At 43.1% G+C, this 12828-nt stretch overlaps 2 protein-coding genes across 3 annotated transcripts in view; one reads left to right on the plus strand and one right to left on the minus strand.

Moving 5' to 3' along the window:
* Nucleotides 1-12828, plus strand: part of Vvl (ventral veins lacking) — a 43812-nt gene that overhangs the window by 25186 nt on the left and 5798 nt on the right. The window lies entirely within an intron of this gene.
* The window catches only part of LOC145976063 (uncharacterized), a 96199-nt gene continuing 86832 nt past the window's right edge, over nucleotides 3462-12828 (minus strand). The window contains exons 4-5 of the mRNA XM_083106982.1: nucleotides 4679-4772; nucleotides 3462-3869 (exon numbers count right to left, since the gene is read on the minus strand). Of these exons, the coding sequence (XP_082963108.1) occupies nucleotides 3837-3869; nucleotides 4679-4772 (127 nt within the window). The 3' untranslated portion in view covers nucleotides 3462-3836. The remainder of the gene's footprint in view (nucleotides 3870-4678; nucleotides 4773-12828) is intronic.

The raw sequence follows: 12828 nt of genomic DNA on the forward strand, positions 1-12828 counted from the left end.
GTGTTAAGTTATAAAGTTGACATAAATGTAAGACACAAAAACGTTATAAAAACAATAATATACAAGTCATATTAATTTTACATTAAAGTACTAATCAAAACGTGGTAGCGCAAGAAAATTTTAACATATGGACGCACAATTTTTTACCGTGTACGCGGAGAAAACAATTCTCATCAATCTTCCCGAGAAAGGCTCGCTCGAGATCGCCATCGAAGAAACCGCCCCGGAAGGAATTCCGCTCGCTCGACGGACATTTAAACGAGCCGAACGACGGGCGCGTGTCTACCGTGCCGCGTGTGGAACGCGTGTCTCGTGCCGGCGTTGCATTCCGCATGCCCGCGGGAGGGCGATAAAACGTATGCAGATTAAAACATTTTATTTGAATGATAATATAACACTTGTTGATGCAAGCGCGTTGGCCTAGGTTAGCATAATAAACATTATGTAGATCTCCCCGCGTTGCCGCCGCCGCCACCGCTATCCGTTCCGGCTACGTCCCGACATTACACAACGTTAAGCTCCGTATACACGAGAGCGTACATACATATACACGTACCGCTCGTCCCCTCCCCTCCCGTTTCTCGCCGTTCCTCCCGCGTACCCCTGCCCCTCACCCCCTGTCTCCTCGCAGTGCCCCTAACTCCCCCCTGCCGTTACTATATTCACGAGACGTTCATTCATTAAAAGCGGCAGACTGCGTGCATTCTCAATTTTATCGATGCTCCAATCGACTTACTACCGCGTTCCCCTTTCACTCTGCCCGGCTCGCGGATGCGGGCGGCCGCTTTCCTCGCCGATTCCTAACCGTAACTAGGTCCCGATTTTTATTTCCAGAAGCAGAAGTCTTGGTATTTTGATAGCTCTGCTCGATGACTTTATATCGAGGCTTGCGTTGCACAAGATCGTCCGCAAACATCCATGCCCTCTTATGTAGCGGATTTGCCTTTATGATATTATATTTGATGCGTCAGCCACGCTTTATAACCGTCTTATTGCTCGTGGCTGTATTCCTTTGGTAACGGGAAAGGGGGGAGGGCAGTGGGAGATATACACGAAGGGATATATACGAAGTGGAAAAATATTTTACGACACGGTCTGTCAATATATATTATACAATGTCTCTCGGATTCCATCTGCGACCGGACTGATTTCGCAGAGATCCGCCTCATGCATGAGCTGATCTCAAACGTCCTCTCTTACGAAAGCATTTTACTTGTTATCGAGCCTCGTTCATTGCAACGAGAAGATTAAATTGATTAAATAAATTCGCCACAGTCTCCATAAGTTGTAGAATTTCATTCAAATTGTGTAAATATTATATCTTATTGAAAAAAAAAACACTTGTATTTCGCGAAAAATTTAAAATTCGAATAAAGCAGTGTCATAAAGTAGCAAGAAAGGCTTGAAGTAGGTCGAGCCGTGTTCTATTGTATTCTCATTCTTTCTCTCGTAGTACAAACTTCAATAGCGGACAGACTAGTATCGTCATTCCTACACCAAGTGGCCGCGATAATAGGACCTATGACACGCATATGACACGCACACGCTCGCGCACGCCTAAGTTAAGTGGTCGGGACTCGCTGAAAATAATGTCCAATTCCGACATAACTGCACCTATGACCCTGACCCCGCGATTTTACCTTGAGTGCTCATTCGGATATCAGGAACGCTCTCATGTGTGCATGTGTCGGATCGTGCTTAATCTTAGAAATGCACATTAATGTCTAATAGATAATTTTCTCTCCTTCTAAAGATGCCAATTATTTCCATTAATATTGCCTCATTTGTTTTATCATGAAAAAGTCTTTTAATATGTATAATTATTTTTTCTCTTGAAACTCTTACGAATAAATTGCCGAGCTTTTTGAAAATGAATTATATATTCTTAGAATTAATAATAATATTCTTAGAATTCTCTCGGTTGAAACGAAATTTGGAGTTCGCTTTAAATTAAATCCGATGAATTATTGCGTGACTATACAGATTCAAAAGAATTGAGTAATCGTTTTGTCACGTGTAAGGAACGACCGAAAACCCGAGAACGTCCTGCAGACGTCCTTGTAATGTGCACGCGCGAGAAATCATTGCGAAATATGCAGACGTGTGTGAGCGCTTAATGAATTTGTCGATATCATTACGGCGGTTAGAGATCTCCGTGGAATCTTGTAGCAGAAAATTACGATCACCTGTCAGCGCTTGTCAATTTCGTCCACGAACCAACGTTTTGCATGAGACGACGCGACGGCGATCTTTTTTTATCTTATGTAAATATCTTCTTCTTATGAATAATAAATATAATACATATTTATATATTTTTTTTTTAGCCACGTGCTATCAGTTATCCATCTGAATGCCATGTCGATGCACGATGCATCCTAAAAAGGACACTTTATGTCTCGCTTCGTGCGAAATTGTAATAAAGAGAATTAATTCATAAAATATACAAATTTTATATTAGCTATTCACAGTCGTCACGTTTTTTTTTCTTCAGGATGAGAAAGATATATTTTACAGTCGTCCAATGACTGACGCATAAACATCCTTTGGATAGAAATCGGGATCGTTTACCGAGTAAACGATCCTTTTCCCAGTCGAGCAACGAGACGAGGCTCCCCTCGATCCCTCTTTAACTTGTCCGTCTCGTAAACAGCACTTAGCCGGGCGCGAAACGCAGCTCGTTGGGCGGAAGGAGTCGCTGAAACGTTGCCGGTGCACGCGTCGGAGTTAAGTGGCAAAATAATGTCTAATTCCGATGTAAGTGCACCCACGCATCCCTGACCCCTTCGTCGAAGCGAAGAGGGAGGAAGGGGAAGGAAGAGAGATCGGTCAACCCCCTCAGTCTCCCCCTCGCCCATCCTTTTTCGATCCCCGGGTCCCACCACGACCACGACCGCGCTCGCCGCTTTCAGCCTGCGTTGCGCCGCAATCGGATGTAAATGCCATGCAAATTTCCAACCGGGGGAGAGATAGAGATAGAGAGGAGCCTCCGAGCACTCGGATGCAGGTACACTATCGGCGTACACCCGGCTACCGAATGTACCGGGTGGCAGCGATAAACGGGCCCGGCGCGGGAGGTGGCCGACAGCCCCCTCCGTTCGTTCTTATGGGGAGATCGAGTACGAGTTCCGAGCGCGGAACCCGCTGACAAATTTAATGGCCGTCCGTTAAATCGTCTAAACCGCGATAGCGACGAAATATTTACCTGCGGAAAAAAAAGCGGCTTCCCTCCTCCTTAACTAACCCCTTTTCCATCTTCATTCCGCGTTCCTCTACGAGCAATTGCACGATTATCGTTGATTCGTAATTTAACGAGACTGTTTTTTCGTTTTATTAACAACTTAATATTGTATATTATTGAGTATATATAGAGAATTAGTGAAGATTATGATATTGAAGGGGAGGGGGTTGCACATTACTTTTGTTTCTATAACGCTTTGTGTGCATGTATAACATATGCATCTTGCTCTATTTTTTCAAAAATGCCTTACCATCTTTTATACAAGTCTGTCTCTGTGTATAACGAGAAACGGTCGACCTTGCGTTACAGGAAAACTACCGGGAGTGCTCAAGTTTCTTTCGCCAGAACTCAATTTCTTACACTTGCCAACCTCTTCTTTTCTCTCTCTTTCCCTCTTTTTCCTTTTCTTACTCTCTCGCATCTATCCTCGAGAGAATTTGCCGTAGGATTTGCATTTCCATCGCATCGATAGGAGCTCTTGTGAACGCGTCGGCCTTCCATGGACGCTCCGCAACTTTCTGGACGTCTACTTTCCGCTGCCTTCGCACTTTATTTTTCATCGACGATATTTCTCGATCATGTAAATATCATTTATTCCTCAAAATGAGCACACGATTAACATCGGAGAACCCTATATAAATTAAGAGAACCCTATAAATTAAGAGAAGACTATCTCTTCACACAAAATAAATCTTTTTTAATTACGACTCACGAAAAAATTAATTAAATAAATTTCGCAAATACCACAATTACTCGAAAGAAAATTTTTCTCTTATTTTTTTTATATCAAGTCATGTCTTGCGAGACGCGGAAACGCGTCGAGCAGATGGCGAGATTTGCCCGAAAAAAATCTAACAGCGGCTTTTCCTGAAATCCAATTCCAGATTCGGACGCCGGTACAGTCAGATCTCGTGCGAGGTGTGGGGTGAGGAAGTTGATGTATCGAAACAGGAGGGACGAGAGAAAACGTGAGGAATTAGCGGTCGGACGCGTGCGATGCGGACGCGGTCGCATTGTTGTCCGGTGGCATTAGCGGCGGTAACGGTATATATAGTAGACGAGAGAAGCTCTATCTCGACTAGCGCAAAACACGGAGAGAAAGGGAGTGCATCTCCCCGCGTGTCGGCTCTTTGTCACCTTTGTTTGCGTTATAAATAGGGGGAGGCAGAATGTGTGGGGTTCGCGCGTCGATCGAGAATTTTTTCCAAGTGCACACTTCGAAACTTTGCTAGAGAAGAAATTTCACAAGAATAAATAATAAAAAAATAAGTTTCTTCGATATAATAAAGACTCTCATTTATTTTATTATATTTTTAGTCTGTATATTTAAAATTTTTTTTTGATTCTTTAACTTTAACAATAAGCAGAATTGTAATCTTATGATTGACGATCGCTCGCGGTAGCATCGACATTCTCATGCACAAGCAAAGCTTGGGATACCTTTTTTGAGATCTCTCGCGGTTTTCCGGGCGATCTTCCGTGACCAAGGATCGTACACTCAGACTCATTGCGGATTCGTGACTCGTGCAATAGCCTGCAACGAAGATCGTCGTGAGTCACAATACCGGCGATAAAGTTGCAAGCGGAGGAATCGCGTCCTTAGATTAATTGACTGCGGTCTCGCGCGGTAGTTTCGCGTCGGTGATTTTCCGCGCCGATCGTTGTTTCGCGATTTATCGAGGCTACTTCTCGCCGTTGTTTCGTCATTTGCGTTGCGTAAAAAATGACTTGTTAATTTTACTTTATAATACGCATAATTAATTTGATCTTCACCTAATAATAAATGATTATCAAACACAAAAGATCTTTATTATCCTGCAGAAAATATAATAGTTCCCAGTTATTAGCAATATATAACTAATATAATTATATATGTAATATTTGCGCAAGAAATTGAGTAACGTATTTATAGACTCGCAAGATATAAACATAAAAATAAATTACAAGGCAGTTTTATCATAGTTTCGAGCTATGAATGAGCTCGAAAATTCTATGAAATGCCATTGCGATAAACGACATTTCTTTCTATAAACATACTAGACTTTCCTGATTAGGTGCCAGCATTTACATGTCCCGTTTATTCCCGCAAATTATTTTCCCCCACATCTCTCTGGATACGTGCTTCGTGTTTGTTCCACGAAAAAACGCATTCTACCGGCATAAATAGATTAAATAGAAATTAATTCAGGTTGCGATAACACTTGATGTTTTCGCTGTTGATCTCTATAATTTTCAGAAAGAGCCCGATATTATCCGCCATCATAATTAATTTTTTAATGCGCTTCTTATTATTTAGCCATTAATCACCCTTTTTTCCCGTTACCTCGACTGGCTACTTGTGATACGAACTTATCAATCTTGATTACGCGAAATTAAAAAACGAAAACCGCCCAAGCTTTTTTCTCACATCTCCTTAATTGACCAAAAAATATACGTATCTGTTATATAAATATAACTATCACTATGTTAGGAAGAGAGGAGAGAGCCGGTGTGTGTCATCGAGCGCGGCGACTACCGGGTGTCCCCTTATTACGCCGCCCCGACGTGGAATGATGGAGCACGCGCGTTTCGCCAGCTTTCTGAGCCGATTTTTGGCACGACGCGCTGGCTGTTCTCGCTTCGATCGACGCCTTTTGTGGATACACCCGTCACAATGTGGCCATTGTGCGCGATCTATAGTTTTTGTCCGCGCGCATAGCTGCGCTTTCGATGGCACACATCGTCGTACTTTCATCCACGCTGCGCGCACGTTATGGGGACCGCCGTTTATGGGGGTTCATGACGCAGCTGTCCACGCCTAGTGTTCCACGGACGGAAAACCGTCTAGGCTTCGAAAGGTGCCGCTTTTCCTTAACACGACTTTGAACGCGAAAGGATGTTTTAATTGAAATCGAAGATGTACAAATCCTCTCTGATGTATCATTTCTTCGATGAAGCCTTTGTAGAATATTAGTTGCTGGCTGATAGATTAAGAGCTTCATATAACAATAAAGATTAAATTTATCGATTAAATTTAGCAATCTGCTGATCAAGCAGGAAAAGATATTTATTTCCTGTAATCTAAATCAATATATTATAATAAATCATTGAATCGAATGGCTTAGATATATCGTATTTTAATTGTAATATTTTAACTGATACATGGTTCTAATTTTTGCTCCGAACAATCATTATGTAATTTCACGACAGCCATGGATTTCGGTATCGATAAAAAACGCGTCATGCGATTATCGCGGTAGCCGATCACATGGCTTCGATGATTCATTTCTTTTTTCCGTATTACGAGAACGAGCATAAATTTGCTTGTATCCGTGGGCACGATTTCAATCTCGGTCTTTCCACAAAAGAAGAACCCGCGCCCGTAAAGCGTGCAATAATTCTCCCTATTCTACATGGTGTTCATTAATTACGGATGGTACGTGCAAGAGAGAAAAGAGAAAGAGGAATTATGGATCCAGCTTTATCCATGCATCGCACCAGTCCAAGGCAAAAGGGATATATGCGCTCGCGATATTCTTTTTTTTCATCCTTTTTGCTGGTATATGTCGTGATAAAGCTTGCACCGAAGGATATTTATTGCCAAAAAAATTCTTATGGCCGTTCATAACATGCGTCTTGGCACGCGAGAGCCAGCCGTTTGCAAAATGCTACTCAAACGATAGCTGATATTGCTCGCGTACATTTTGAAATATTACTAGTTGTAAAATTATAAACATTTTTGTTTTATTAGTAGTTGTAAAATTATAAACATTTTTGTTTTATTAGTAGTTGTAAAATTATAAAAATTTTTGTTTTATTAGTGGTTATAAAATTACAAAAACTTTTATATAAAATACTTGATTGTTATATAAGATTGAGATTTTCATTAAAATATATAACATGGACAAATTTTCCTTATTTTAAAATTCATTTACGTGCGAATATATTTTTGCATATATCCCTAGTTTAAAACTCGAACAAATATTTTAATTATCGAGCACGGGAAAATTTCTTCTCCGTCGACGTCTTCATCGGTGGCGTTGCAACTGGCGTTTCATCGGATTTATGGAACAAAAACGAAGGCCTTACTCACCCAGCAGGGGTCACAAGTTTGCGCGAGAGAAGCAGACAAAGTAGCGAGCAAAACACTAATGCCAAATAAAAAACAGTTTATAATCCGTAGAAGTTAAGATCGCGCGACAATAGAGCCCGCGGAGCGTACTAAGGGGCTCTTACAGGATTACATGGCTGGAAGGTAAACGCATTCGATGCATTTACCGACCAGGATTCCTTTATGAGAAATGGAATAAAGAAAACGCTAGGTAATCATATCGCTTTTGTCAACAAAAATAACAGTTTGTCGGAGGAAATTCTATCTTTTCTAAGAAAATTCAAATTTGTTTTGTCAAAATTTCAGAAAATTAAGAGATAATTCTGAGATCATTTCTTTCTACAAGCATATTCGATATAATAATAATTTATATTGTTGTCTGTCTGCTTGACCCACACATATGCAATTTTTATCAAACAAACAATTGTCTTGGCAATCACAGTTTCGATTAAAAACTTTAGCGTCGATAGATATAAATCTCTTGAATATTGATTTTAATATCGACTACGTAACCATAACAATAACCGTAACGAGAGTCGCGGATACGAGCGACCATTACGAGAAAATCCACGGGAAATGTAATAGTATTGAAAAAAGACTACATGGAGGCGACGTAACACGAGGTGCATCGAATGCGATCGATCAATGGGCTTCTCGTGCGATTAGTAGGCGAATGGCGTTTACCCGTTAAATACGACGTCGGGTAGGATGTAATAGCGGTAATTACCGTGTCAGTAGCTATACTCACCGGTATTGATGGTCGCTTCCTCCCTTTCGCCGCTTAATTATGCCTTGTTAAGATATCAGCAATATACAAAAAAAATTTGTTTCGAACAATTATTCTCTTCGACGAGAGAATTTCCAATTTTTTCTAATTAAAATGGAAGCGCTTTTTTTCTACTTATAACAGAAGTGCTTTCCTTACAAGTGTTTAACACTTGATTCTTCTGCTACCGTTATGTCTTAAAGATTATCATTCTCTGCGGTATACATTGCTACTGATGAACTGTATAATCCGTTCTTCGAACGTTGTACGTCCGACAAAGTATGAGGGCCAAACAAGGCGAATTTGAATAATAATGGACATTACAATAGCGTTAAAGAGCTGCTGGTCACTCTTGCTTCACTGACAGTCTCTCCTAGAATTATCTCTGAGAACCTCTGGTTGGCGTGAGCAGGCGCACGACGGCAGAACCTCAGGAAGATTCAAAGGAAGCGACCGCTTTTGGCCCGGGATCCTCGCCGGGTCTCATTGCGCGTCGTTTTACTTCGAGAGAGAGAGAGAGAGAGAAGGCACGAGAGGAGCAAGGGGTATCTCTCGCCACGTCGGCGAGCGTTTGTGTAAAAGTTTCATGTACGTGCCGATGGCGTGGTCGTGGTCGAGGTCGAAGGAGGAAAGAAGCGCGACCCGGTGAGACGAGGTGAGACGAGCCGAGGCGAAGGGACCTGGGAGCAGGAGGACGAAGGGGACGCGTAATCCTGCGAGTATGCCGGTTCGGCACGATCCTTTTCGGATGCTGCGCTGCGAGAACTCGAGCGTGCCAGCGAGGTGTCTATCGTTGAGATCCGACGAATTGTCTAGAAGAGAGCCCAGGACGTTGCTTCTCTTCCCCCCGCGGCTTCCGGTGTTCCGCCCTTCGTACCTTCGAACGGCAGTCCGACCAGGTCTGGGATCGTACCGAGTTTTGTGTTTTCGTGTTTTCTAAAGAAGTACGTGCTTTTTCCTCAATTTTCACCAACCTGTTCTTGCAACTCAGTCATGGAATATAAATCTATGTCACGATACGAGCAAGGTGGGGGGACTTTGGACCGACTACTACGAAGAAATTTTCTCCGAGATTTTTCAAAGAAGTGTAAAAATTTTATATAATCGGAACGATCGGGGATTGCGCTAATAATTAAAATCGCATTACACGCGTTATATAATAACAACGTATGATTGTATCGCGATATCTGGCAGAGAAATCGTCTGTAAACTACACGTGTAACAACGTATTTCGAGGGAAATCAGAGAGAGTTCATTGCGCTCTTGCTTTTTATTCGATCGCAAAACTACTCGTATCGGTGATTCTCACGGAAAAGGAACAATCCGGTGTAAGGTTTCCGGATGCGAGTCTGAGAAAATGAGATACAACGATCGCGATCGGTCGATTGAAGATTAAAAAGAGTCAGAGACGAGAGACGCGAGATAACTTTGCGAATTTAACAGCTCATCGCTTCTCGTTTCGCGCTTTATCGTTGCCCATCGATGTCTTTATTACCCTTGGTTAAGCGATTCCGATTTTCACGGTTCTCAATTCTACGATCATCTCTCGGCTATTTTCTATGATAGTTCGGCCTGGCGAGGAAGTTTCCGAGATACGGAGCCCACGTATCCTCGCTCGCTGCTAATTTACGCGAACTTGAGTTAATATCGTACAGTCTTCGCAAGAATGTACGGAGCGTGCAAATAGCAATAGCCAACTACCTACGCACGTTGGCCGATCTTTAGAATCGCGCGCGTGCAATATTCCATATCGTGTTCGCGATACTTGTCGCTGCCTTTACATCTCTGCGTATGCGGAATCATTAGAAGAGATCCGATCCAGCTGGAACATTCTAAATAAATAATTAAGGCATCGAGAACCGTGTCGCGCTGGCACAGGGTACCGCTATTGGCGCAAGAAAACTGTTCGGAGATCCGCTCCCTCCGAGAGTTTCGCAGCATCTCTCTCACTTTGGAATCTAATGGTGACAGATTGATCGTAGGATCGATCGCGACGATGCCCTCGAGGGTCACGCGGCTCGTTCTTACACACCGGTGGCCCTTTTGTCGTCTCCTCGCCAGAGTTTTCAGAGAGAAAGAGAGCGAGACGGAACGGAGCTGTCGTCCTCCGCATAGTTCAAGGGGTGATTCGTCACGGGCGTGAGCTAACGACGACGACGACGACGACGTTCCATCGTAATCACGTCATCGATGTCCACGATTTTTTCCTCTGTATCGAGATACCATCTCGCGACGTTGTTACTCGCATACCGTTCACGGCAGTCTTTGACGTCGATCGGTAGTGGACTTGTCCGCTACCGGATCGATTATGCTGATGAACGAGAGGTATGGTGCGGTGGAATTTTTCAAAATCGGGAATCCAAGTCTTATATCGAAGGTCACACGGTTTTTGTTTTAGATAATGAACGCAATATGCATGCGAAAAATATTAATTTCTAGAATAAGAGTCAAAGCTAACCCGGATATTTGTGAGATGGAAAGCATGAGCTCATTGTGGCAGATTTATAAAGCGCGTATTCTTGAAAAAAGCGCAACTTGTGTTAGAGAGGTTGCGGGTGAGCGAAAAATATATCGTGTCAGCAACAAGACGGAGTGAAAGGAAGAGTCAGTTGGAGTCACATCCGTCATACCGTTGGTATTTTAAAGCCCCGCAGACTACATATATCGTTTCTTTCTCTGAATGTTTTTCCATTGCGTAAGAATATCGCTTTACACGACAGCAAGAAGAATCCGCCTCGTTCTTCCAATCGCGATGAATAGAAACGACGAGAATAAGCAACGAATAGAAACACACGATGACGAGACAACGACGGAAATTGTGGCGAAATTCTCGGCGCGTCGTGCGAATAATTGCACGAAATATCGATTTTCGACAGTCGATGGGGCGTGTTCGAGTCCTTCTCCGCCTTGTCCACAACGCTTTTACAGGCGCTGAAGAGACGTGGTCGGGTGTTCGAGGGTACGAGGTGGTCGCTCAGAGAAGGCAAGAAAAAGAGAGAGAGAGAGAGAGAAACGAGAAGAAGGAAGATCAGGTAGAGGATAGTCGGCAGCCCGGACTGACCAGCGGGTGCTCCGGATCCGACTGGACCGGTTTTGCTTGGATTCCCTAGGAGTCCTAGCCTTCGGGACTCTGCAAGACTGGCTCTCGCTCTCTGGGATTCTCTCCGATGCTTGCTGACCGGTCAGCACCGGTTACCGGTCACTACGATGCAGAGCAGCTCTCGTCGCTCGTCTCAGACCTCTCTCTCGACTTTTTTCTTCTTCTCTCCTTCCATTCTCGTCCGTCAGGGAGGAAGTTTCACGCCGCATCGCCGGCCCGCGGTTTCAGCCGTGCTACCACAGCTAGATTTCAACGTATCATTTATCATCGGCCGCCTCCTGCACGCGCTGCTGCCGCTCTGATGACTTGATACCGAAGGCGACACTGATACGTCCAACTTTCATCTCGACCCTCTGCTAATTCTACATTTCTTAGATGGATATCGATCAGAGGTGTGATTAGAATTCACCGGGAATTTGCGCTCCGATCTTTTTTTCTTTCGCGTTAGCTTGATTATTAATTAATGGTTCGATCAATGTCATGAATCCATCATTCTTTCGGATTTCTCACTGGGAGAAAATTACGTCGCAATCTCGCCGTCAGTTGGAGAGGGTCGCGCTTTTTATCCTCGTTTCGAGATGTTTCTTCAAAGTGTTGTCAAAATCCAGTTTAGAAATCGAGTTCAGCCTCCTGAAGCGGTTCTGAGCGACCGTTATAGGCGAAGATGGCGGAGACCTTCGCTCTGAAAAGGTGGACCGGCCAGCAGCCAGTTGCATCGCGGTTTTGTCTACTTGGCAATATGCGTGAAAAGAGGCGGTAGTCGAGAAAAAAAGAGTTGCGCGCAGGCTTTGCTCGTAGGGTGGCAGAAGCTCTCCTGCTTCATTGTGGGAACGTCTCGATGATGGATTCAGTCATTAATTAAGGCCGCTAAGTGGGTACCTCCTGGCTCATTTTTTAGCCGCGTTCGAGCAACGAACTACTTGATACACAAGACATCCATCTCTTTATATCACCTTCTGTCGTTTATTTATTATTTAACTTCGCAACAGATTCAATTCAGGCCTTCTCTAACTGCTTGTTTACTCTCCCAAGTATTAATATAACCGGATTAATTAAAGCGTTTAACACCACGTGAATTAGCGTTGACCGGCAATAATATAGGAGAATTATGCATATCTAATTCTTTCTCGCGCGACCACGCGGTAAGTCACGCAAAATTTATGCGCCATTGAACGTGTTAAATTATATAATTATTCCTATGTAATAAATCCTTCATACGTGCAATATTTTATAACTGCCGTTTTATTCGCATTAAGTTTGAGGGGCTATAAGCCCAGCTCGCTGCTTCGTGCGTTAACAACTTCATTACGAGACCTCGTAATCTGCACGAGATCTCGTACCTGAAATCAAAGTGCAGAAAATGCGAAAAGTGAGAGAGAGAAAAATCATAGATTGACGTGTTTAAAGCTCGATCAAGTTAATAAAGCTTAATTCTCAGATCCGTAACTTTGTTAAAAAAGATATATTTGTTAAATGAAAGAAGCATAGATAAAAACGAGAAGGAGATACATAAACATTTTATTGCTCAAGTGTATTTGCATTGTCTGCAAAAGTTATTCAGAAGAGCTCGGCGTATGTTCCTAAAGAAAGATTGACACGTAGGTCGAAGCTCACCGAGTCATTGGGAATTATGC

This window comes from Camponotus vicinus, unplaced genomic scaffold (assembly GCF_025532165.1).
Source record: "Camponotus vicinus isolate PSW18456_S1 unplaced genomic scaffold, iyCamVici1.0 SCAF_8, whole genome shotgun sequence".
Classification (NCBI taxonomy): domain Eukaryota; kingdom Metazoa; phylum Arthropoda; class Insecta; order Hymenoptera; family Formicidae; genus Camponotus; species Camponotus vicinus.